The sequence below is a fragment of the Somniosus microcephalus genome, chromosome 13, assembly GCF_052327205.1.
Source record: "Somniosus microcephalus isolate GS21.2 chromosome 13, FLI_Smic_1.0, whole genome shotgun sequence".
NCBI lineage: Eukaryota > Metazoa > Chordata > Chondrichthyes > Squaliformes > Somniosidae > Somniosus > Somniosus microcephalus.
The window spans coordinates 128,738,929-128,765,903 of NC_140999.1; the positions used below are offsets into that span (position 1 = coordinate 128,738,929).

The following is a 26,975-nucleotide window of genomic DNA, read 5'->3' on the forward strand; positions in this document are numbered from 1 at the left end:
AGTGCAATGCGAGTGTAAAAGCAGGAAACCCGGAGTTGCAGCACCATTGGCCTTCATTATAATATATGTAAATTACCTCTCTCGGAACTCAGTAAATGGATCATGGGAAGAGTCAAAAAGTTCAAGGGAATTTGGGGGAATCGTTTGTGAGTGGAAAACTGGCGAAAATGTCTTATGACATTACTTGCCCCAATTATACACTGACATTACATGAAAACAGTATGGAAACTCTAAGCTTGTATTAAGAAGCAAACAGTTACACAGAATTCATTGCCGTACCATTTTATTGGTGGAATGCAGAGCCTGCAAAATAGCCAGAAATTAGAAAATTGGATCCCAAAGCTCTAATACATTTCAGGTATGTTCTTAATAACTTTACCAATGCAAAATGTAGCATATCTCAAAGTAACAGATATGCCAAGAATTGGATTCATATAAATAAAATATATGAAGTAATGATGAATGCCTGGTTTTATACTCATTGACTACATGGAGCCTTTAAGAGGTGTTAATTGGTATTCAGTCTAATGGATGTGCTTGGTTCAGGAAAGGAAACTGGTGGGACAGGAGATCAATTAATTAAAGAACCTGAGATCCAACTATGAAGTGTGCGTGAAGAGGCTGAGTGACAGGAACAGTGCTATTAGCCACCGTACCAGCAATTGGTAACACGTTCTCCTCACTGTATTGTCCTAGCCCAAAGAAAGAAGGAAAAAAACAACTTGCATATCACCTTTCACAGCTTCAGGACATCCCAACGCACTTCACAGTCAATGAGGTACTGTTGAAGTGTAGTCACTGTTGTAGGGAAACGTGCCAGTCAATTTACACACAGCAAGGTCCCACAAACAGCAATGACAATAATAACCAGATAATCTGTTTTAGTGATGTTGTATGAGGGATAATTATTGATCAAATCACTGACGAAAACCTCACTGCTCTTCTTTGCGTCGTGCTATGGGATCTTTTATGTCCACCTGAGAGGGCAAATGGGCCTCAGTATAATATTGTATCTGAAAGCTCAAGTTATATACCATTTGGATTGTTTTACTGACTCTTTAATCCATCACTCCTCCATGTGCAGAAATGGGGTTTTAAGCTCTTTTTTTCATGCTTCCCTTTTTCTCTATTTATCTTGGACTATGATGTTCAAGGATCCTTTTACATTTTGCATTTTGTCGCAGTCAAAATCCACCAGTAGTTTCTTCATCCCTGACTTATAAGGAACAAAGTCACACTTTACTTTTGCTGTTTGGTTCGGTGCTACATTCACCAACCTAAGGAAAGAAAAATGTAAGAAAAAGAATCCTGGTTATAAAACTGTAAATACAAGACCGAAGAAGAACCAACTCTCCAGCAATAACCATCTACTATCAACTGCATTATGTGTTTGATTACTTAAAGGGAAAAGGGACTCTATGTGAGAAACTTCACTGATGAGCACTTAGTCACAACCCTCTGATCTCACTTTTTTTCTCTCTTGCCAATTTACAAAGTTCCTCCAAAGAACCCTATAAACATCCACATGTTATAAAAATCCAAGTACATTTAGCTGTTTGATAGCCATCATCCACTAAGGCTGTTAACTCCTCAAATAATGCCCATAGATACCTGAAGGAAGACCATCATCTTCCACCTGGCAGCCCTGGGAAGCGACAATAAGTGGGACCGATGGAAGGGAAAAGCTCTAGGAACCCGGGCCCAGACCCCTGCTGATATTTGCATAGAGCGGGTGGGGAAGAAGCAGCCGGCAGTGATTCCTGCGAGGCCAGAGAAGGGGAATCTCGGGCAGGGCTGTGAAGAGGTGGGAGGCATCACTGCTCGAATTTTCCGAAATTAATTCAGCTGCGATTGGGCAGGATCGCAGAGAGAATTCGCTCCATTATTTCTTCTCAACAGGACATATTTTTTTCAGATCGTTTAAAGTAGTCCAGTTTTCTTCTAGTGGAATCTTCCATTCAACCTCCCTGATGCATCCTACTTAGCCCCAAAGTTTGCTCTTTCAGAGTCTTATTTTTTTTTATTCGCTTATGGGATGTGGGCGTCGCTGCAAAGCCAGCATTTATTGCCCATCCCTAGTTGCCCTTGAGAAAGTGGTGGTGAGCCGCCTTCTTGAACCGCTGCAGTCCGTGTGGTGAAGGTACTCCCACAGTGCTGTTAGGAAGGGAGTTCCAGGATTTTGACCCAGCAACAATGAAGGATTGACGATATACCTCTAAGTCAGGATGGTGTGTGATTTGGAGGGGAGCTTGGAGGTGGTGGTGTTCCCATGCACCTGCTGCCCTTGTCCTTCTAGGTGGAAGAGGTCGCAGGTTTGGGAGGTGATGCCGAAGAAGCCTTGGCGAGTTGCTGCAGTGCATCTTGTAGATGGTACACACTGCAGCCACGGTACGCCGGTGGTGGAGGGAGTGAATGTTTAAGGTGGTGGATGGGGTGCCAATAAAATGGATGTCCTGGATGGTGTTGAGCTTCTTGAGTGTTGTTGGAGCTGCACGCATCCAGGCAAGTGGAGAGTATTCCATCACACTCCTTACTTGTGCCTTGTAGATGGTGGAAAGGCTTTGGGGAGTCAGGAAGTGAGACATTCGCTGCAGAATACCTAGCCTCTGACCTGCTCTTGTTGCCATGGTATTTATGTGGCTGATCCAGTTCAGTTTCTGGTCAATGGTGACCCCCAGGATATTGATGGTGGGGGTTTTGTCGATGGTAATACCATTGAATGTCAAGGGGAGGTGGTTAGACTCTCACTTGTTGGAGATAGTCATTGCCTGGCACTTCTGTGGCGCGAATGTTACCTGCCATTTATCAGCCCAAGCCTGAATGTCGTCCAGGTCTTGTTGCATGTGGGCATGGACTGCTTCATTATCTGTGGAGTTGTGAATGGCACTGAACATTGTGCAGCCATCAGCGAACATCCCCATTTCTGACTTTATGTTGGAGGGAAGGTCATTGATGAAGCAGCTGAAGATGGTTGGGCCTCGGACACTGCCCTGAGGAACTCCTGCAGCGATGTCATGGGTCTGTGATGATTGACCTTCAACCACTACAACCATCTTCCTTTGTGCTAGGTCTGACTCCAGCCAGTGTAGCATTTTCCCCTGATTCCCATTGACTTTAGTTTTACTAGGGTTCCTTGATGCCACTCTCGGTCAAATGCTGCCTTGATGTCAAGGGCAGTCACTCTCACCTCACCTCTGGAATTCAGCTCCTTTGTCCATGTTTGGACCAAGGCTGTAATGAGGTTGGGAAGCTGAGTGATCTTGGCGGAACCCAAACTGGGCATCAGTGAGCAGGTGCTGCTTGATAGCACTGTCGATGACACCTTCCATCACTTTGCTGATGATTGAGAGTAGACTGATGGGGTGGTAATTGGCCAGGTTGGATTTGTCCTGCTTTTTATGGACAGGACATACCTGGGCAGCTTTCCACATTGTTGGATAGATGCCAGTGTTGTAGCTGTACTGGAACAGCTTGGCTAGAGGCGCAGCTAGTTCTGGAGCACAAGTCTTCAGCACAATAGCCGGGATGTTGTCAGGACCCATAGCCTTCACTGTATCCAGTGCACTCAGCAGTTTCTTGATATCATCTGGAGTGAATCGAATTGGCTGAAGACTGGCTTCTGTGATGGTAGGGACCTCGGGAGTAGGCTGATAGGGATCATCCACTCGGCACTTCTGGCTGAAGTTGGTTGCAAACGCTTCAGCCTCATCTTTTGCGCCTACGTGCTGGGCTCCACCATCATTGAGGATGGGGATATTCATGGAGCCTCCTCCTCCCGTTAGTTGTTTAATGGTCCACCACCATTTACGACTGGATGTGGCAGGACTGCAGAGCTTTGATCTGATCCATTGATTATGGGATCACTTAGCCCTGTCTATAGCATGCTGCTTCCACTTTTTAGCATGCATGTAGTCCTGTGTTGCGGCTTCTCCAGGTTGGCACCTCATTTTTAGGTACACCTGCTGCTGCTCCCGGCATGCTATTCTACACTCCTTATTGAACCAGGGTTGGTCCCCTGACTTGGTGGTAATGGTAGAGTGAGGGATATGCCAGGCCACGAGGTTACAGATTGTGGTAGAATACAATTATGCTGCTGCTGATGGCCCACAGCGCCTCATGGATGCCCAGTTTGAGCTGCTTGATCTGTTCTGAATCTATCCCATTTAGCACAGTGGTAGTGCCACACAACACGATGGAGGGTGTCCTCAGTGTGAAGACGGGACTTCAACTCCACAATGACTGTGCGGTGGTCACTGCTACCAATGCTGTCATGGACAGATGCATCTGTGACAGGAAGATTGGCGAGGATGAGGTCAAGTAGGTTTTTCCCCTTGTGTAGGTTCTCTCACCACCTGTCGCAGGCTAAGACTATCAGTTATGTCCTTCAGGACTCGGCCATCTAGGTCATTAGTGGGTTTATACGACAATTCCGATGGTTACCATTACTGATACTAGCTTTTTATTTCAGATATATATAATTAACTGAATTTAAATTCTCCAGCTGCCGTGGTGGGATTTGAACTCACCTCTCTGGATCATTAGTCCAGGCCTCTGGATTACTAGCCCAGTGGCATTACCACTACACTACCGTTCCCATTTGGTAGACTTAATTACATTACAGGTAGACTACCCTTTATCCGGACTTCCGAAAACCGAAACCCTCTAAAAACCGAAGGTTTTTTCGTTCAGCGTAAGTCGTGCGTACGAACGAAAAAACCTTCGGTTTTTATAGAGGGTGCCGGTTTCGGAAGTTCGGATAAAGGGTAAGTCGTGCGCACGACCCCCCGCCGACCCCCCCCCCGCGGACCCCGCCGGCCCCGACAACCGCCGACCCCGACAACCGCTGACCCCGCCAGCCCCGACAACCGCCGACCCCGACTGACTTACGCTGAGCGTCAGCGTAAGTCGTGCGCACGACCCCCCGCCGACCCCCCCGCGGACCCCTGCCGACCCACCTTCCGAAATCCGAAATTCTCCTTTATCCGAAACTCGGCTGGTCCCGAGGTTTTCGGATAAAGGATAGTCTACCTGTATCAGATCTAACGACACAATTATCAGTAGCTAGAGATACATCTGCTTCTTGCCATGCACTGTATATTTTCAGTGTCTCCTACTTACTCTATCTCCTTTTCACCTTCAATCAGACCTGCTCCCTCGAGCGTCATGACACATTTCTTCAGAGTATCAGGAAAAGTGTTCTGAAAGCTGATTTCTACATGCAGTTTTTTATTCAGCACAGCGGAGTAATTCAGAATCTGATGAAGTAAATCAATTTTTAACATTGTAAATTATACTTCACTCCCTTTGGAACATCAAGATTAGTCAAACATGGCTTTATAGATGTGGCTTGGCTATGACTCAAAATTTGGAACTAAACAGAAGTCTACCTAAAACAACAAAAAAAAGCGATGGGTGTAACGTTATATGTTAGGGTTTTTAATCAGATAATTTCCTTCATACCAAAGACCACACTGGAAAAGGGAGGCTGGCAGTTGACAATTGAAAATAATAATCGCCCCCCCCCCCCCCACTTTGGCCACCCAAGGCCGATAACACGGTTTTCAGACAACTAGGGCTAGATTTTCAGTATAGACAGTTTTGGGGCGCTAAGCTTAGCGCCCGCCCGAAGTTATCGCCCGCCCCAAAGTAGCGCCCCGTTGCCGGAAATTCAGTGGCTTCGCCCTAAGAGGTTGGTGGAGCGCTAAAAGAGGCGTTCCACTAGTATCTTTAGGCGCTAAGCTGGCGGTGGAGAGCGCAACACCCGAGCTCGGGCGCAGCGCACGGCAGACACTCTGGTGCCAGTGAGCTCTTAAAGGGGAAGGGTGCATGTATTTTTTTCAAATGCAAAGTCTGGGGAGAAACGAGGAGGAGGAGGAGGAGGAGGAGTAATAATAATGATTGGTGCCCGGAAACATAAATAGTCCGTTCACAACAACACACAGCTTACTTCCACACAACACATGCAGAGTGCCTTTTGTACGAGTGCCCTTTAATTTGCGCTCCCCAGGGTGTGTTGCGTTCCATTTTACAAACGCTCTGGACGCCAGGCGCACAATGGGGCGGTCCGACTGAAGTTTGGATTCGGGGCGGCCAAAGGGCGTTGCACGAGGATGTGACTTCATTTTCTGCGCGCGCATCCGGGCGGCCGCTAAACTTTGCGCCGGCGCTAACGGGCAACTTAATTTGGGGCGGGGCGCAAACTGCGCTGCGCCCAGGCGCTACACGCATAGCGCCCGAAAATCACTTCTCTTAAGGCGCTAACTGCTGGCGCAACCAACTGAAAATCTAGCCCCCAGTCTGTGGAGGCAACTACCCTCGCCATTGGCAGGTAAGTGTGCCAAGGCCTGCAGATATGATTGGTGGCATAACAATAGGTGTGATTAGTCCAGTGCCATGTGATCTGGTTGGCATGCCTTGCTTTACTTTGCAGCATTTCAACAATTAAATACTGTGACTGGGGTGCTATAAAAACAACCCCCATCATTATTTTTAAATTGACTTGTCAACCAGCACCTGACTCTGTAGTTTGCAGTTGGAAACCTGGTGCCTACCTGAGCGATGGGGAAAGTTTATATTCCCAAGAGTCCCAGTTCATACCCCTCCCCCTTTTACCAAATTTCCTGTTGAGCTAGACTCTTGTCAATGCCTCAATTAAAGCAACATTCCAATGATTTTGCAGACAATACTTAACTGATTTTTATCAACAACATTCTTTTCATGTTCTGATGAAAAAGCCACTAAAAAAAGGAGGAGGGAAAGTAAGAGCAAGAACAGTGAAGATATATGTGAATGACTGGCAACCTGGTGCAGAAACAACAATGCTACTTTCATGAGTTATTGCGCGCACTTTCAGAATAAATAGGACTGGTACAGGAGAGATGGGCTGTACCTAAATCAACTTGGAACAAAGAGATTTGCAAAGAACGTACCTAAGACCAGGAGTCAGGTATATACATTTAAAAAGGCTAAATTCAAAGAAATGAGGGAACAACAAAAGCAAAGTTGTCAAATGTTCAAATGATATCAAACTGGGAGGGGGCAGTTCAGAGATTCTTGAATAAATTAAATAAAATGAGAGATGAATTTAATGCAGACAAATGTAAAGTACTGCCCATAGGAAGAAAATAATAATCTCCATGACTGGTATTGAAATAGGTAAAGATGAAGCCTAAAATGATCCAGGAGTCTTAGTAAAATTAATGCTCAACATTTCTTGCCAATGCAGAGTAGCAATCAAAAGAACCAAGCGAGTGTTGAACTACACAGCCAAAACAGTAAAATCAAGCCAGTGGAAGTTGTGTGCAAACTAAACAGTGTTGTCTGTCCAGTTCTAGTCACCAAAACACAAAGAAGATCTTTGAGCACTGGAGGCAGTGCTATGATGCTGATCCCTCAGCGTCAAAAGGCCTATTCTGAGGTAAGACCGGAAAGGAAGCATCCAAAAGGTGATCTTAGAGAGGTATGTAAGACAATTAAGGGAATTGAAAAGGTAAACCCAGAATAATACTTTAAGTTATATAGCGAGAGTAGGACAGGGGATGTAGGAAACTAATAATAGGGAAATTTAGGACTACTTTTCACCAAGAGTGATCAGTGTATGGAATATACTTCTAGGAAGGCTAGTGGAGATAAAACCCTGGAATCTTGTAAGAAACAAAGTGGATACTGAAACATATGTACATGGAACATTAGAAACAGGAGTAGGATATTCAGCCTTGGGTCCTGCTCTGCCATTCAATTAGATCAAGGCTGATCTGTACCTCAACTTCATTTACCCGCCTTTGCTCCACATCCCTTGATACCCTTAACCAACAAAAATCTATCTATCTCAATTTTGAAAGCTCAAAATTCTCCACACATCCTCAACCTTTTGGGGGACAGAGTTCCAAATTTCTACTGCCCTTTGTGTGAAAAGGAATTTAGGATCTTCCTTGGTAGCTGAAGTAAAATGAGCTAAATGGTCTTCCTAATCTGTAAGTATCTTGCGATCTTTATGCATGGAACTTCCTTTATATGCCTACTTCATGTTGTGGGCTAAGCACACAGCTTGATCCCATCATAAACAATGAGAAATTGGCCAAGGATAGTCAACTCTCAAATTTTCATGGCATTAATTACATTAGTGATCTTCTCATACATTGTGCAAGAACAGTTTAGGCCAGCCTCAAAAGCTGCACATTGCAAGTTGAGTGGCGATCTGATTTCTTGATCCTCAGCACCCATTTCTCACCAGTGCAACAAAGCCCACCAGTGTAAAATCTGCCCTAACTTAATGAGAAAGAGTGGAAAATAAAAGTGTGAACAGAGGCTAGCACAATCAGTGTTAGCTTCCATGGTGGAAATTCAATGAGGTGGAACAATTCCTGATTGTAATGTATTAACACATGATTTGTTACATGGTTTAGTATGAGCATGTTCAGTTCACTCTGGCCGAGTGAACAATCACTGACTAGCAATTCATCGTGTCTCTGTCCTTCATTTGTTTTACCCACATATATTACACTGATCATTACCTTAATTGTGAGGGGAGCGTTGATCAGAGCAATGTCTTTTATTGCAGATGCACTGCTTTTTGATGATACGTCAGTTACAACAGATATCAGCTTCATCAGGTTGTACATGTCAGGGAATAGTCCATAATCTTTGTAATCCACTTCCAAAGGGACTTCCTTATCTGCAAAATATCAGGAATAGTAAAAATGACGTTATAAAATTGACATGCATTTAACTTTAAGTATCATTTAGCATCTGAAGATATACGGAGAAAAACATGGTTTAATATTTTATTAAAAAGATGAAACTTCTAACCTCAACAGACACCTCCCAAATCAGGTTTCCTTACAACTCTGGTGACATCGCTGATGGAGATGAGGAACAATAATTTAGACAAGCTATTACAAAGCTGCTTGCCCTCAGGAAACCAATTAGATAGACTGTATACCTAGAAACCTAGGTAGGTCATGTGTTTCCCACCATGGGTATATCAAGATCAGCTCAGATTTAACCAAGTCCCAACAGATTAGATGCTGGAAGCTATTGTTGGCGATATTGCCAGATGAATGCCTAATGTTCATATGACATTGCTTTAGCAGAGGTTATTATTTTAACAGATTTATGCCTCTGTGAAAATAATAGATAAAAGAATGTCGTACAATAGAAACGTCTCAAAGCATTTCACACAAATTACTTTTGAAGTACAGTGGCTGCATGCTATGCAGGTGAGCATGGCAGTCAGTCTGCACATAGCAAGATCCCACCAGTGGCAATGAAATGGATAACTAGTTAATTGGATTAGTGGTGTTGTTTGAGAGATGAATGTTAACAACGACAACAGGAGAACTCCTGCTCTTCTTCAAATATTGCTATGTGATCTTTGATATCCACCTGAGCAGGCAGACAACAGTTCAATTTAAAATTTCCTCCAAAGGACAGAATGTCTGATAATGCAGCAGTCCCTCAGTACTGCACGGAAGTGCTAAAACCCTAAAGTGGGGCTTGAACATACACCATCTGGCTATTTGGCAAGAGCGTTGCCATTGATCCAAGCTGATAAGCACTAACGTCTCCAGCAAGACCACTAACACTAATCGTTAGGTTTATATGACATAACAGCTCTTGTGTTACCTTCATTGGGGGCAATAGTGATCTCCTGTTTATGCTTCTTGACACATTGGTTCTCTGATACTCCATTGTACTTTCTTTTCTTGGCCCAAAATCTGAGGTTGCAGACCTTTTCCTCTGAAGTCTTGTTGGAAACGACCAAGGAGACTGCAACAGTTTTTCCATTGTAGATGGGTTTCTCAGTGGTCATAGATAAACTTAATATCTTGTCTGGTGTTGGAATATTTTGTATCCTGTTAGCCTGTTCAAACACATTTGCTTCTTGAATGGAGCCTTGGAGTCAAAAAAACAAATGAGTGCTGTTGCATACAAGATAAACAAGTTTGCTGGCTTTAATTATTCAGTCCATTGATAAACTGTGTTTCTGACAGTTCCATGGTCAGTCCCATTGACAAATTAAACAGGTGACTTGAAACTGACTCCTTTAGTACATGGTCTACACATAGATCACATCCGGATCACAGTTTACACCAGAACTAACTGCCATACTGCTTATTCCTCTTTTTAAAAAGAATGTAGTTAATTTGTAGCCATTGTAAAATCAACAAAGGTGGCTTTATCGATAGCAAAATACTGCAGATGTTGGAAATCCGAAATAACAACAGAAAATGCTGGAAAAACTCAGGTGGCTTTATCGTGCTTTAAACAAAATATACATATTAGTTTTAAATTTATATTTGAATTAGATTCATACGCACTGTATACTATACTTTAAACTCTTGATTTACGAAGACTTTTAAAAAAAATTGCCATTCACACAAAATTAGCTAAACATTAAAACAGCCCATTGCCAGAATTGAATTGTGTTGTCGGTGTGACAAGTGAAACTTTGCACTTGGTATTTTGCCACCTATGTTTATTTTATAATATTTCCTGATTGGTTAGAGTAGCTTCATCTCTTTTTATGTCTGTCATAGAGAACAATTAAAACAACAGGAAGGGATCAACTTAGAGGAGGGAAATCCCGGAAAGACCGTATCACTATTTCAAATTTGATGGGGGGTGGGAGGAGTTGATGATAAAAAAAAATCCTGAAATTAAGCATGTTGTTTAAGCAGAAACATTTAAAAAATATTTAGTATTGCTACAGAGATCATTGGTAAAGTTTGGTCAGAGAGGTAGGTTTTAAGGAGTGTATTGAAGGAGTATAGAGAGTTAGAGAGAGGCGGAGAGGTTTAGGGAGGGAACTCCACAGCTTAGGGTCTAGAAAGGTGAAGGCACTGCTGCCAATGGTGGTAAGAAAGCAAGCAAGACTTGCATTTATATAGTGCCTTTCACGACCATGGATTTCCCAAAGCCAATTAAGTACTTTTTTGAAGTGTTGTCACTGTTGTAATGTAGAAAACGCAGCAGCCAATTTGCGCACAGCAAGCTCCCACAAACAACAATGTCATTTTTAGTGATGTTGGTTTCATATATTGCAGCTAGTTAGAAAAATGAATGGTCTAAATAATGTGATAATTACCAGATAATCTGTTTTTTAATGATGTTGATTGAGGGATAAATATTGGCCAGGACACCATGCTAACTCTCTGCTCTTCTTCGAAATAGTGCCATGGGATCTTTTACGTTCTCCCGAGAGAGCAGACGGGGCCTTGGTTTAACGTCTCTTCCAAAAGACGGCATCTCCAACAGTGCAGCACTCCCTCAGTACTGCATTGGAGTGTCAGCCTAGATTTTTGTGCTCGTCTTTGGAGTGGGACCTGAACCCACAACCTTGTAGCTCAGATGAGGATGCTACCAACTGAGCCACAGCTGACACTAGAGGCAATAATTGGAGAAATGTAGGGTTCTTGGAGAGTTGTAGGGCTGGAGGAAGTTACAAAGATAGGGAGGAATTTGAACACAAGGATGATCATTTTAAATTTGAGGAGTTGCTGGAGCTGGAGTCAATGTAGGTCAGCAGGCACAGGGGTAATGGGTGAATCGGTGTGAGTTTGGATACGGGCAGCAGAGTTTTGGATGAGCTGAAGTTTACAGAGGGTGGAAGATGGGAGGCCGGCCAGGAGAGCATTGGAATGGTCATTAATTGTAATTAACAGCCTGCTTATTCGATACTGTAGCTGACTTGACCTCGCTGAATAAAATGGCCCAGAAATTCGGGTCTCCATGGGTGAGTATGCACGGGGTACTCACCCGTAAGCCCAATGGAAGTGCCAGTTGCCTGCATGCACTGCGCATGCGCGGGAAACCGGCACTTCCGTTCCCCTGAAAGAAGGGGTTCAGAAGTCGAACGCCTGTGCAGGAGAGGCTGCGCGTGCGCATCAAACTTACCTTTATTTTGCAGGTTTTCCCGGGAGGGTATGTCTCCAGAAGTTAGACATGTTAAAAGCAGTCGCAAGGCCTGCTTTTTACAAGGTAAGTGGTGAATTAATTAAAATTAAAACATTTTTTCCACAGGTTTATTACTTTTAAATACTTTAAAGAAAGGTAAGTTTATTTTTAGCCCCGTTAGAAAATGTAATTAATTTTTTCAAAAATTTAAATTATTGTTTAAAATAGTTATTTCATGTAATTTATAGTTTATTTTAAAAATGTGATGGTTTTTTTTAACATTTATTTGAAGATTTAGTGATGTTTTGGGACTTGTAGTATTTCTAGGTTTGACATTCCTGATGGGTGAATCGGTGTGAATTTGAATACGGGCGGCAGAGTTTTGTATGAGCTGAAGTTTACGGAGGGTGGAAGACGGGAGGCCGGCCAGGAAAGCATTGGAATGGTCATTAATTGTAATTAACAGCCTGCTTATTCGATACTGTAGCTGACTTGGCCTCGCTGAATAAAATGGCCCAGAAATTCGGGTCTCCATGGGTGAGTATGCACAGATTATTATTTGAATGGTAATAGATTGGGAGAAGGGGAAGTGCAAAGAGACCTGGGTGTTCTTGTACACCAGTCGCTGAAGGTAAGCATGCAGGTGCAGCAGGCGGTTAAGAAGGCAAATGGTATGTTGACCTTCGTAGCAAGAGGGTTCGAGTACAAGAACAAGGATGTCTTGCTACAGTTGTACAGGGCCTTGGTGAGACCACACCTTGAGTATTGTGTGCAGTTTTGGTCGCCTTACCTGAGGAAGGACGTTCTTGCCATGGAAGGAGTGCAGCGAAGATTCACCAGGCTGATACCTGGGATGGCAGGAATGACGTATGAGGAGAGATTGGGTCGATTGGGCTTATACTCACTGGAGTTTAGAAGATTGAGAGGGGATCTCATCGAAACCTATAAAATTCTGTCAGGCCTGGACAGACTAGATGCAGGAAGGATGTTTCTGATGGCCGGGGAGTCCAGAACCAGGGGTCATAGTCTAAGGATAAGGGGTAAGCCATTTAGGACTGAAATGAGGAGGAATTTCTTCACCCAGAGAGTGGTGAACCTGTGGAATTCTCTGCCACAGAGGGCGGTGGAGGCCAGTTCATTAAGTATATTCAAGAAAGAGTTGGATATATTTCTTAAGGCTAAAGGGATCAAGGGATATGGGGAGAAGGCAGGGACCGGGTACTGAATTTGGATGATCAGCCATGATCTCATTGAATGGCGGAGCAGGCTCGAAGGGCCGAATGGCCTACTCCTGCTCCTATCTTCTATGTATCTATGTATCTATGAAGCATTCCCTGCGATCATTGGCTCTCCATGGCCCACGTGATCCCAGGGGACGCATTGAACTAACTGCGCCCCTGGGATACGCAAGCACTGCGCACCGGCAGTTGGAGGAGGCCCAGGATCGGAATCCCACGGGGGCCCACAGCTCAACGGCCGGCGCGCAAGGTAAGTGCAGGTCGGGGGCTTGCACCCGGGGGAAGCCCCCGACCCAAATTTCTGGATTAATATGTTCCATGTTTAATTGAAAAAGAGATAGAAAAAGAGAGAAAGAAAGAAGGAAAGAGAAAAGGACAGAAAGAAAGAACCTATGCATTTTTTTATAAAAAAGCTAAGAAACCAGCTGCAGAGTCAAAACACAGAATATTTATGCAGAAACGGCTGGATTCATGATAACAAATAGAACTGCCTTCTGTTCACTGTTACATCAGTGAATTCCCACTTTCTGTTTTCCATCACTCCTGCACTCTCCAATGTTATTGACAACAACTTCATAATGAAGTCATATGCTATTTGAGCAGATTTTAACACAGATATGAACCACAAAACCATTGATTTTTATTGGCTTCATTGAATATCCAAATTTGTGATACTGTATGTTGTTAAAACAAAGTTGGGACACTCTCCAGCCCAGGGATATATAACAGGCTCCATGCAGCAGATAATAAATAGTCAATGAGGGTCTCAATTAATTTGTACTCCCTGGTGAATAAGTTGATCTCGAGTAGGGGATCCCCATCAGAGGTCCCTGTTGGAAAGTGCAGGTGTATGGGTATCAGGACAGCAGAAGAGGATTGTGAATGATGACAAAGTCTGTAATACAACATTTTGGGCCATATATTCCGATCCCTACGGGTGTGTACACACCTGTAGGGACATCGGAAATGCCGGTTTCAGGCAAGTGAAGAGCATGTGCTGAAAACCGGCATTTCCGATCTGTCAAGAATGCTCTTGACAGATCGGCCGCCTGCACTGGAGAAGGGCCTCTGCGGGGGAAGAGTTCCGCTTTCTGGAGAACCTCCGCCCGCAGAAAACCCTTAGAAATCTTACGCCTGCTTTTACCAGCATAAGAGTTGAAAAAAGTAAAAACAAATAAAACATTTTCATTAAAAATACTTTTAAAAAAAAGTTTATTTTTAGCCCCGTAAAAAGCTTTAATTATTTTTTTCCAAAAATTAAATTTTTGTTTAAAATATTTAATTTATTGTAATTTGAACTCATTTAAAAAAAAAGAGATGCTTTTTAAAAATATTATTTAATATATTGTGTTTTGGTGGTGATCTCCATTCATATATTTGACAGGTCTATCTGTCAAGTGTATGAAGGGAGATTCCCTTCTCCTATTGGCTCCCCATAAGGAACTGTAGACCAGTTAGCCTGACATCAGTAATAGGGAAAATGCTAGAATCTATTAGGACACTTAGAAAATCGTGCCCTTGTACACGAATCACAGCAAGTTAACATGCAGGTACAGCAAGCAATTAGGAAAGCAAATGGTATGTTAGCCTTCATTACAAAAGGATTGGAGTATAAAAGTAAAGAAGTCTCATTGCAATTATATAGGGTCTTGGTGAGACCACACCTGGAGAACAGTGTACAGTCTTGGTCTCCTTACCTAAGGAAGATTATACTTGCCTTAGATAGAGTGCAAAATGGTTCACCACACTGATTCCTGGGATGGGGGGGATTGTCCTATGAGAAGAGATTGAGTAGACTAGGCCTATATTCCCTAGAATTTAGAAGAATGAGAGGTGATCTCATTGAAACATACAAAATTCTTACAGGGCTTGACAGGGTAGATGCAGGGCAGATGTTTCCCCTGGCTGGGAGTCTACAACTAGGGGTCACAGTCTCAGAATAAGGGGTTGGCCATTTAGGACTGAGATGAGGCGAAATTTCTTCACGCAGAGGGTGGTGAGTCTTTGAAATTCGCTCGCCCAAAGGGCTGTGGATGCTCAGGCTAACTTCTCTATAGTTCCCTGTTTTCTTTCTCTCCCTCCTTTCTTGATATTCCATTTGGGCTAAACATTCAAGACAGAGATCGATAGATTTTTGGATATTAAGGGAATCAAGGGATAGTGAAGTTGAGGTAGAAGATCAGCCATGATCTTACTGAATGGTGGAGCATGCTCGAAGGGCTGAATGGCCCACTCCTGCTCCTATTTCTTTTGATCTTATGTTCTTATCTAGCATAATAAAGTCCAAAAATAATTGTGACTTTACTCAAAGGTCTTCATATCAGTGATAACATGGATATCTTTTAAAAAAAATCAAAATTCTCCTGAGGCTAATATGTTCTTTCATAAAATGGGGGTTTATTTTGAACAAGATAGTCTTGCCTTCCTCTTTAAGTGATAAAATATATTGAAAACACTTTCTCAAAAAATGAAATAAGCAATTCTTTTCCAAACAGATTATAATGCTGTTGAAAGCCCCTAATTTTTCCATTGGTTCAAAATATCACTTAAAGGCCATTCAAAAATTTATACAAGTAAAAACATTTTCCCATAAATATAGATGATGTTATCCTATAAAGCATGTTTTTAAATACCAGTATATTTTTCAATTCCTTTGATTTAGACCATTCATTTTCATAACTATAAGAAATATATTGGATTCTGGATAACTTTGAATTGTAATTGTCCCGAGCTTAGCTTGAAAAAACACTTTACCAATTGCTCCCAGCAAAAAATATTTGAACTCCTGCTTATTTTACAATGAACAGTATTATCATACAAGATTAGAGATTAAACAAATTTGCCTTTCTTTACTTTGTGCTAATTAATTTTTTTCTTACCATCAGGGTATTTGTAATTGCTTGTGATGTCCTCACGTTCATTGGAACCACAGCTCTTCGTACTCACATAGTGGCCAACACGTGACTCATCAATATTCATCTTCATCTTCTCTCCGCCTTCAAAAACCAGCCAATCCACACAATGGGCATTTACCTCAGCAAAAACAAATGGGACGTCATACTTGCAATCCGTCTCCCCTTCTTTGATTGCGTTGACTGAAGCTGGTCCACAGCAGCAGATTCCTTAAAAAGCAGGGAAATGATTGAGAATTTGAATATATAAAATTAACAGGTACTTGAAAGGCACATTTCTTTGTATGTGAACTGTATTTAAACAGGGTGTCTGTCATATGCATGTTGTCACAGGGAGCTGCAAGTCAGCTGAACCTACAGCCGTTCCCCTCAAAAGTCAATGGGGAGATCCTGGAGTTTAATATGAATTTCTCGATTTAATTACTCTCTGGTATCTGACTACCGCTATCTATTATCCTATTTATAATCCATGTAATGCATTTCACTGGGACTAAAAAAGGTTTAATTATGAGGACAGATTGCATAGTCTAGGCTTGTATTCCCTCAAGTATAGAAGATTAAGGGGTGATCTATTTGAGGTGTTTATGATGATTAAAGGATTTGATAGTGTAGATAGAGAGAAACTATTTCCTCTGGTGGGGGAGTCTCGAATAAGGGGTCATAACCTTAAAATTAGAACTAGGCTGTTCATGGGTGATGTCAGAAAGCACTTCTTCACACAAAGGTTAGTGGAAATCTGCAACTCTCTCCCCTAAAAAGCTGTTCACTCTGGGTCAATTTCAAAACTGAAATTGATAGATATTTGTTAAGTAAGGGTATTAAGGGTTACGGAACCAAGGTGGGTAGATGGAGTTAAGATCCAGATCAGCCATGATCTAATTGATGGCGGAACAGGCTCCAGGGCCTGAATGACCTACTCCTGTTCCTATCTTCCTAATGTGTCATAATTTCATTCATAATGAACACAATTCACCCTAATCCTATTTCAGTCTTTACCATCACTTTCCTCCTGTGGTGTTGCATCCACTACCTGCCATCCATCATAGCCTGAACTCAAGTCATTTCGTGTCATCCAACTTTCGATCCACACGTGGAAATTCCTAAAGTAAAAGCAAAAGAGAAAAGTCTCAGATTGCTGAAAATCTCACAGAAATAGAACTATTAAATAGTTGGGAAAGGGTGTTACATCCAAGGTTTTCAAACATTCCTTTTGGCAGAGGCAGTACAAATACTGGCTACTCCTAGCATCGAACTGCAAATATTGACACACTCCCAGAAATCTCATGTAAATATTAACATATACATAGAGACTTCCGCAAATATTGACACACTCTAGAATGCCCCCATCTAAAATATAGGCTGGAATTTTGCCTATCTGGGCGTTTAGTGAGTTGGTCACACCGCAGGTAAGGGCTGCACAGGCAGAAGGGAAATGGGTGACCATCAGGCAGAGCAGTAGAGGCAGGCAGGTAGTGCAGGGGACCCCTGTGGCCATCCCCCTCTCAAACAGGTATACCGATTTGGATACTGTTGAGGGGGATGACTTACCAGAGGAAGGCAGCAGCAGCTAACTTCCTGGCACCAGGGGTGCTTCTGCTGCTCAGGAAGGGAGGAAAAAGAGTGGGAGAGCAATAGTGGTAGGGGATTCTATCGTAAGGGGAACAGATAGGCGTTTCTGTGGCCGTAGATGTGACTCCAGGATGGTTTGTTGCCTCCCTGGTACCAGGGTCAAGGGTGTCACTGAACGGCTGCAGGGCATTCTGAAGGGGGAGGGTGAACAGTCAGAGGTTGTGGTTCACATTGGGACCAATGACATGGGTAGGAAGAGGGATGAGGTCCTGCAGCAAGAATTTAGGGAGCTAGGTAGCAGATTAAAGAGCAGGACCTCAAAGGTTGTAATCTCTGGATTACTCCCGGTGCCACGTGCTAGTGAGTATAGGAATAGGAGGATAGAGCAGATGAATGCGTGGCTAAAGAGTTGGTGCAGGAGGGAGGGCTTTAGTTTCCTGGATCACTGGGCCTGCTTCTGGGGAAGGTGGGACTTGTACAAGTCGGACGGGTTGCACCTGAACCAGAACGGGACAAATATCCTTGCGGGGAGGTTTGCTAGCACTGTTCGGGGGGGTTTAAACTAAAATGGCAGGGGGTTGGGAACCAGAGTCTTATGTTCATTAATAAATAGACATTCTTATTATGAACACAGCTAGCTTTTGCTAGACACTTTTATTGAGCACATGTGGACTAGGTACAGTATCTGTAGAGGCTTCCATCTTGACTGCTGCCTTGTGAGTAACCTAGTGCCTCATGGGTAATGTAGTCTTAATATACATACAGCTGGGTAGTGTAGTCTTATACATACAGCTATATACAGCTCGACGCAGCTCTACGGCTCCACCTAGTGTCCACTATAGAATGACATGTTATTGATCATTGCATCCCCCTTTCTTTGAGGTTTAACAAAATCAATATCAATCAACTTTCAAGAAAACAATAAAGATAATATCAGTAACACTTTTGTTAGTGCTCTATAAACATAAACATTTTCAAAACAGTCAACACATTTTCAAAGCTTTACATTGTACTCAAAGATTAAGTCTATCAGGCTCTTTTACTTCACGTGTGGATCTTCTCAACACGGGTACGTCTGATGTGTCTTCATGAGATTGTTCTGGCGGTGAATGACAAGATGCAGTTGCGGCATTGTCATCGATCTGCTCTTGTATAGATCGAGGTCTCCTTGCGATCTTTGCTTGGAGAGGGTTTCAGTGTTTCCTTCACTCTTCATGCCATAACTCTCAATGTAGTCAATGTACTCTCGAAAAACTGCTGGCAGCTGGATCCCATCATACAGCATAGTCCTCTCAGCAGCCTCGGCTAATGGAACACCAAAGATTGGCCTGAGGGAAGAAGGAGTATCCACCGGAACTGCTTCCTGCTCTGGTGCAGGCTTCTTCTTTTTCTTTTTCTCTTTCCACTGCTTAACAACATCTGCTGCGGTTATATCTTTGGACTTTTTCTCCTTGTGTTTTTCCTCTTTGTGCTTTTCCTCCTTTGGTTTCTCTTTGACCTTAAAGTCTTTTTCTTTCTTCTTGGAGAAACTAGGCTTTTTGAAGACATGGATACCCTTTGGCCTTTTCATCCTTGATGGGCTCTCTGCTTCATCACCTGAGTCATCTGGTCTGCTTATGGCACAGGTTATACGGTAGGCTCTCTTGACCAGTTCTAAGTCTTCACAATCTTTGTCACCTAGTATCGAATCAAGTCTTTCAGCCACAACAGAAAACATGAGATGATGCACTTTGTCTTTGACTGTCACTTTAAGTCTGCATACACCTAAGCTATCTATTTTCTGTCCATTATAGCTCTTCAGTAGTACTGACTTTTTCTGTATTTTGGGCTTTTCTTGCATATTTTTTATGTCACTCATACTGATTAAGTTTTGCTTTTGCCCCAGTGCCTAGTTTCAAGGTAACTAATGCTCCATTTACCTGCAGTGGGATCATCCATTTGTCCTCTTTTACTGCATTAACTTTATGTTCAGCATTATCCATTTCTGAGGGCTGCACATTTTCTGTATCCTTTTTGATATTGTCACATGACACCATTCCTACAAAAAATGTCTCACTTAACTCAGTGTCCTCAATTACATGAACTCGTTGCCCTTTCTTAGTTTTTACTTTTGAAAAGCATTGTTTGGCAAAGTGATTCTTTCCATTACACTTTGTGCACATTTTTCCAAACGCTGGGCATTGTCTTAACTGGTGTTTGTAACCACAGCGTTTACAATTAAAAATTTCATCCTCCGATTGCTTTTCATTTCTGTTCTGCCCACGTTTCTTCCCCTTGGAGGACACAGCACCGACAGCAGCATTATCACTCATTACAATCGCATCATTATTGATTTCACTGAAAGTCTTCGCGTGCTTTCGAGCTAGCTCGCTGGCTTGGCATATTTTCACCGCATTTTCCAAATTTAGTTCGGTTTCTCTCAACAGACGTTCCCTGACTTTTTTATCATGAATACCAAACACAATCTGGTCACGAATCATGGATGCTTTGAGCTCAGAGAAATTATATGTCTGTGCTTTCAGTTTCAGATCAGTTATAAAGCTATCAAAAGTCTCATTTTGCTGCTGTGTCTGAGAACGGAAGATGTATCTTTCATAGGTCTCATTCTTTTTGGGAGAGCAATGTGCATCAAATTTTTTTAGCACATCTTCTAATTTTTCTCTGTTCTCCTCTGGATTAAATACAAATGTATTAAATACCTCTATCGCCTGTGGGCCTGCAACCGTAAGCAGCAACGCTATCTTCCTTGCGTCTGGCTTCGTACCGAATCCGATGGCTGCAATGTAGAGTTTGAATTGTTGTTTAAGAGTCTGCCAATTGTAGTCGATGTTTCCTGTGAGTTTCAAACGCTCTGGTGGCTTCAAATTCTCCATGTCGCTTTTCACAATTTTCAGCAGATCTTCACCATCCTGGTACCATCTTATGTTCATTAATAGACATTATGAACACAGCTAGCTTTTGCTAGACACTTTTATTGAGCACATGTGGACTAGGTACAGTATCTGTAGAGGCTTCCATCTTGACTGCTGCCTTGTGGGTAACCTCTTGCCTCATGGGTAATGTAGTCTTAATATACATACAGCTGGGTAGTGTAGTCTTATACATACAGCTATATACAGCTCTATGGCTCCACCTAGTGTCCACTATAGAATGACATGTTATTGATCATTACACAGAGCAGGGAGACAGAGGAAAGGGAAACAGGGATAAAAGCAAAAGATAGGAAGGAGAAAAACAAAAGTGGCAGTCAGAGAAATCAACGGTTTAAATCAAACGTGGCCACAGTAAATAATAATTCTAATAGATCTAAGAACGTTAAAAAAAAAGCCTGAAGGCTTTGTGTCTTAATGCGAGGAGCATTTGTAATAAGGTGGACGAATTGGCTGCGCAAATAGAGGTAAACAAATATGATTTGGTTGGGATTACGGAAACGTGGCTCAAGGATGGCCAAGACTGGGAACTCAACATCCAGGGGTATTCGATATTCAGGAAAGATAGGCAAAAAGGAAAGGGAGGTGGGGTAGCATTACTGGTTAAAGAAGGGATTAATACAATTGTAATGAAGGATATTAGCTCTGATGATGTGGAATCTGTATGGGTAGAATTGAGAAATACTAAGGGGAAAAAAACATTAGTGGGAGTGGTATATAGACCTCCCAACAGTAAGGCGGAGGTTGGGGATGGCATTAAAAGGGAAATTTAAGAAGCGTGCAATAAGGGCACAGCAGTCATCATGGGTGACTTTAATCTACATATAGATTGGGCCAACCAAATTAGTAACAATATTGTGGAGGAGGAATTCCTGGAGTGTTTACGGGATGGTTTCCTGGACCAATATGTCGAGGAACCAACCAGAGATCAGGCCATCTTAGACTGGGTATTATGTAACGAGAAAAGATTAATTAGCAATCTTGTACGAGGCCCCTTGGGTCGGAGCGATCATAATATGATCGAATACTTCATTAAGATGGAGAATGAAGTATTTGACTCAGAGACTAGGGTCCTCAATTTAAATAAAGGAAACTACAATGGTCTGAGAAGCAAGTTGGGTAGGATTGATTGGGGAATGTCACTCAAAGTGTTGACGGTGGATAGGCAATGGCAAACATTCAAAGACCGAATGGATGAGCTACAGAATTTGTTCATCCCAGTTTGGCATAACAATAAAACAAAAAAGGTGACTCAACCGTGGCTAACAAGGGAAATTAGGGATAGCATAAGATCCAAGGAGAGGACATATAAATTGACCAGAAAAAGCAATAATCCTGAGGATTGGGAGCAGTTTAGGATTCAACAAAGGAGGACAAAGGGATTAATTAAGAAAGGGAAAATCGAATATGAGAGTAAGCTCGCAGGGAACATAAAAACTGACTAAAAGCTTTTATAGATATGTGAAGAGAAAAAGATTGGTGAAGTCAAGCGTAGGTCCCTTGCAGTCAGAATCAGGGGAATTTATAATGGGAAACAAAGAAATGGCGGACTAACTAAATTCATACTTTGGTTCTGTCTTCACAAAGGAGGACACAAATAACCTCCCAGAAATGCCGGGGAACATAGGGTCTGATAAAAGGGTGGAACTGAAAGAAATCAGTATTTATAGGGAAATGGTGTTAGGAAAATTGATGGGACTGAAGGCCGATAAATCCCCAGGGCCTGATAATCTACATCCCAGGGTACTTAAGGAAGTGGCCCTAGAAATAGTAGATGCATTGCTGGTCATCTTCCAGAACTCGATAGTCTCTGGAACAGTACCCATGGATTGGAGGGTAGCTAATGTTACCCCACTATTCAAAAAAGGTGGTAGAGAAAAAGCGGGGAATTATAGACCGGTAAGCCTGACATCGGTAGTGGGGAAAATGCTAGAGTCTATTATAAAAGATGTAATAGCAGAGCACTTGGAAAGCAGTGACAGGATCGGACAAAGTCAACATGGATTTACAAAAGGTAAATCATGCTTGACTAATCTACTGGAATTTTTTGAGGATGTAACTGGTAAAATAGATAAGGGAGAACCAGTGGATCTGGTGTATTTGGACTTTCAGAAGGCTTTCGATAAGGTCCCACATAAGAGATTAGCGTGCAAAATTAAGGCACATGGGATTGGGGGCAAAGTATTGACTTGGACAGAGAACTGGTTGGCGGACAGAAAGCAAAGAGTTGGAATAAACGGGTCATTTTCCGAGTGGCAGGCAGTGACTAGTGGGGTACCGCAAGGATCGGTCCTAGGACCCCAGCTGTTCACAATATATATTAATGATCTGGACGAGGGAATTGGATGTAATATCTCCAAATTTGCAGACGACACAAAGCTGGGTGGGAGGGTAAGCTGTGAGGAGGATGTCGTGAAACTCCAGTACGATTTGGACAGGTTGGGTGATTGGGCAGAAACATGGCAAATGCACTATAATGTGGATAAATGTAAGGTTATCCACTTTGGTGGCAAAAACAGGAAGGCAGATTATTTGAATGGCAATAGATTGGGAGAAGGGGAAGTGCAAAGAGACCTGGGTGTTCTTGTGCACCAGTCGCTGAAGGTAAGCATGCAGGTGCAGCAGGCGGTTAAGAAGGCAAATGGTATGTTGGCCTTCGTAGCAAGAGGGTTTGAATACAGGAACAAGGATGTCTTGCTACAGTTGTACAGGGCCTTGGTGAGACCGCACCTTGAGTATTGTGTGCAGTTTTGGTCGCCTTACCTGAGGAAGGACGTTCTTGCCATGGAAGGAGTGCAGCGAAGATTCACCAGGCTGATACCTGGGATGGCAGGAATGACGTATGAGGAGAGATTGTGTCGATTGGGCTTATACTCACTGGAGTTTAGAAGATTGAGAGGGGATCTCATCGAAACCTATAAAATTCTGTCAGACCTGGACAGACTAGATGCAGGAAGGATGTTTCTGATGGCCGGGGAGTCCAGAACCAGGGGTCACAGTCTAAGGATAAGGGGTAAGCCATTTAGGACTGAATTGAGGAGGAATTTCTTCACCCAGAGAGTGGTGAACCTGTGGAATTCACTGCCACAGAAGGCGGTGGAGGCCAGTTCATTAAATATATTCAAGAAAGAGTTGGATATATTTCTTAAGGCTAAAGGGATCAAGGGATATGGGGAGAAGGCAGGGACAGGGTACTGAATTTGGATGATCAGCCATGATCTCATTGAATGGCAGAGCAGGCTCGAAGGGCCGAATGGCCTACTCCTGCTCCTATCTTCTATGTTTCTATGTCTGGTGCGGGCGGTAGCCATGGTGGGTCGTGGCCCCGCTGCTGGCTCCATCCCGCTGCTAAAACAGCTTTACCTTAATAGGGCCTACTACGTTACCTGGCCGAACTAAATGGTACGGGTCTGGAGGCGTCATCAATAACACGTTTTCATCCGGGATCTTTAAAGGGGCCATGGCCACAATGATTTTGAATGTCAATGTAACATAGTGCGGTCAGTGCGCTACAGCATTGGAGTGCTGCAAACACTGACAATGACTGCACAGAGACAGGGGGCTGCACCCAGGTTCTCCAATGATTCTCTCCATATGCATATGGAGTGTGTCAGAGCACGCAGGGAGGTCCTCTTCCCTTCGAATGGGTGGAAGAGACCTTCCCAGGACACCAAACAGCCTGGTTGGAGATTGCAGAGGAGGTCACCAGCAAGGATATGGTCAGGTGGATCTGGGTGCAGTGCTGCATATGTTTCAATGATCTCATTAGATCAGGAAACATGAGTACAAAGCCTTCATCCTGCTGTGCCTCTCATCACATCCCCATCACTCTGCCTGCACATCCTTACACCAACATACCTTGCATGTCCACCCATCCCTCTCTCTCTATCTACATTATCATATCCCCATCTCATTAGCCACCCCTCACACTAACCCTCATCCTCGTGCAATCATACCAATTAACAACACACAAGGAGGCCACTTGGCTTTGGCACCCCACTCCATTATAGTCACCCTCCAAAAATCTAACCCATCCATTCCTTACACTCATTCCATCACTCTCACTCAACCTTCTCTTCTTTTACACCTTGCAGGAAAAGAGATCCAAAAATAAGAGGGAGAGGGGGAGAACTGACGGTGGCCCTCCATCATTTGCAAACTTTACAACAGCAGAGGAGGCTGCTTTAGAAATATCTGGAGTTGCCGAGCAGCTGGAGGTGGGAGACGGAGAGAGGGGGGCATCTCAGCAACCTGGTGACAGAATTACATCTCACACAGCTACATGGCATACATCAGTCACTCATATGGGCACTGATGTCAGCAGCCACTGAATGGCCATCATGTGCATAATGGTTTCTGTACCCATTCTTCATATGACATATCTAACTCATCTCTTTACTCTCCCACAGGTCCATCAAGAGCCCCCTCCCCCACTGTCCAGGAGCAAGAAACAGACGACGACTCAGAGGAGCCTCCAGCCTTTAAGGGTGCACAGTCACCAGATATAAGCGCACCCAGCACCAGCGCAGATATGCACACCTCGGTGGGTGCCATGCGAGATAGAGTAGAGTTGTCACCTGGTGTCTCACAAGTCGCAAGTGAGCAACAGCAGATGGTAGAGACAGGGACAGCAGTGGAGACTCCTCGACAGAGGGTGCAGGACACTCCCAGCTCTGCTCAGCTGCATGCAGACACTGAGCCTTTGGGGCCATCCAGAAAGAGGGCAATCCTAGAGGTGCAGGAAGAAGTGCAGGAGGCTCTGACAGGTTTTGCGAGCACGATGTCTGTAAATGTTCAGAGAATCTCCAACATGAGCACCACTGTGTCACAGGCGATGGCAACTGTAGGCTTCTCCATGGATAGGATGGCCACCTACATGGAGCAGCTAATGCGCCACTCACAGGAGCACATGGTCTCTATGGCGAAGAGATGGCTATCTATGGACGATAGATGGCTATGGAGAATAGCTGGCAGAGCTCATAGAGCTCCTTTCTAGGAGGGATGTCAGCGTAGACGTGGGTCCTCATGGCCCCACTGATGTGCAGCAAGGTGATCTCCAGCTCCTTGGCAGCATGGAAGTGAGCAGGCTGCCTCTACCTCTGCTGCAGCCACATGGCTAGCACCTCGTATAAGCACGCAAAAGAGAACGATGATACACAAGCAGATTCACAAGGGTAGCCACTTGAGTGTTTTATCCAATGTTTATGTAAAGTTTCCGTTAATGTGCTGTCAACCATAAACATCTTTATTTCCAACACTTTCTGATCTTGGACAGATTTGTGTGCACCTTTGTAAGTGACTTAGTGAGTTGTAGTGAATGGTGAGACATAACGGTACCTCCAGCAATGGTGGTGAGTGTGAAAGGAATGGCTTGGCCATTGCAGGGATGATTTACAGTATTGCTGAGGGATGGGGTCAACCTGGCACATCATGTGGCAGCCATATGGGTGTACAGCATCAATTGAAGTAAATCTGGGCTTGATGAGGCCATCTCTGGCCTCTCGGGCAGCAATGTGCTCGGGTGCTGATGCCCTCTGTCCTGTGCAGCTTTAGGTGATTGCGGAGAAGGTTGGCGTTGTTGGTGCTGCTGGTCTGCCTGGTTCTGCTGGTGTTGGGGCTCATCGTGCTCAGATTCTGAGGACCAAGGTGAGTCAGTATAAACGGCATCCATGCTGATGGAATAGATGGCAGGTGAAGTAGAGATGACAGAAGCGATCTGTCAATGGTGAGAGAGGTTCTTCCAATGAGGTGACACTGGATGGAGACCTTGCTGGAAAGACTGCAGCCTGCAGAATCTGTGCTGGGAATTTAGTGAGAAACAGCTTCTGCCTGAGGAAAGTGATTATCTGTCAGGTGGGAACGTTTATAGTGTGAGGGAATGAGCCATATAACCTATTCAGAAAAAGACACCATTCTATGAAATAATTCTGGCCTTATTAAAACATGACAAACTGGGTTTGGAAATCTAGAAACCGAACTCTGAAAAAGCTGTGAAAGCATTCTGGCTACTGAGATAAGATAGTTGTTGACACTGAATCAATAACCTTATTGAAACAGAAGGTTAAAGGCTCCTGACAGGCTGACCTTTGGGAACGAAACAATGGTTCACCCTGGATAAGGTGTTCTATTTTACACCTCGTAAAGAAGCACAAACTAAAAATGACATCAAGTAAAAAACACACCTGCCGTTACACTGTTTTTTATGGTAAACTTAGAACACCTAGAGAGGAGACATGATTCTGTAATGTTACCAGCTGAGGTGGCTATAAGAATTGCAGGGGTCGGCAGAAAAATGACTAGAGATAATTAGCTTACATCAGCAGAAAACCTTAAAGAAAATACCACTGGAAAGGGATATAAATATTGAACTCTCAAATGGGATAGTAGACTCGCTTTAAAGGGGCAAAGTGATTCTCAGCTTCAGAGGCGGC

The 26,975-nt window shown here is 43.4% G+C and overlaps 1 protein-coding gene across 1 annotated transcript in view; it reads right to left on the bottom strand.

Moving 5' to 3' along the window:
• Window positions 1-266: 266 nt before the first annotated feature.
• LOC147108593 (protein-glutamine gamma-glutamyltransferase 2-like) overlaps window positions 267-26,975 on the bottom strand; it is an 85,631-nt gene continuing 58,922 nt past the window's right edge. Inside the window, exons 8-13 of the mRNA XM_086005276.1 lie at window positions 17,042-17,145; window positions 16,013-16,255; window positions 9,625-9,894; window positions 8,514-8,674; window positions 5,119-5,255; window positions 267-1,277 (exon numbers count right to left, since the gene is read on the bottom strand). Of these exons, the coding sequence (XP_085861402.1) occupies window positions 1,127-1,277; window positions 5,119-5,255; window positions 8,514-8,674; window positions 9,625-9,894; window positions 16,013-16,255; window positions 17,042-17,145 (1,066 nt within the window). The 3' untranslated portion in view covers window positions 267-1,126. The remainder of the gene's footprint in view (window positions 1,278-5,118; window positions 5,256-8,513; window positions 8,675-9,624; window positions 9,895-16,012; window positions 16,256-17,041; window positions 17,146-26,975) is intronic.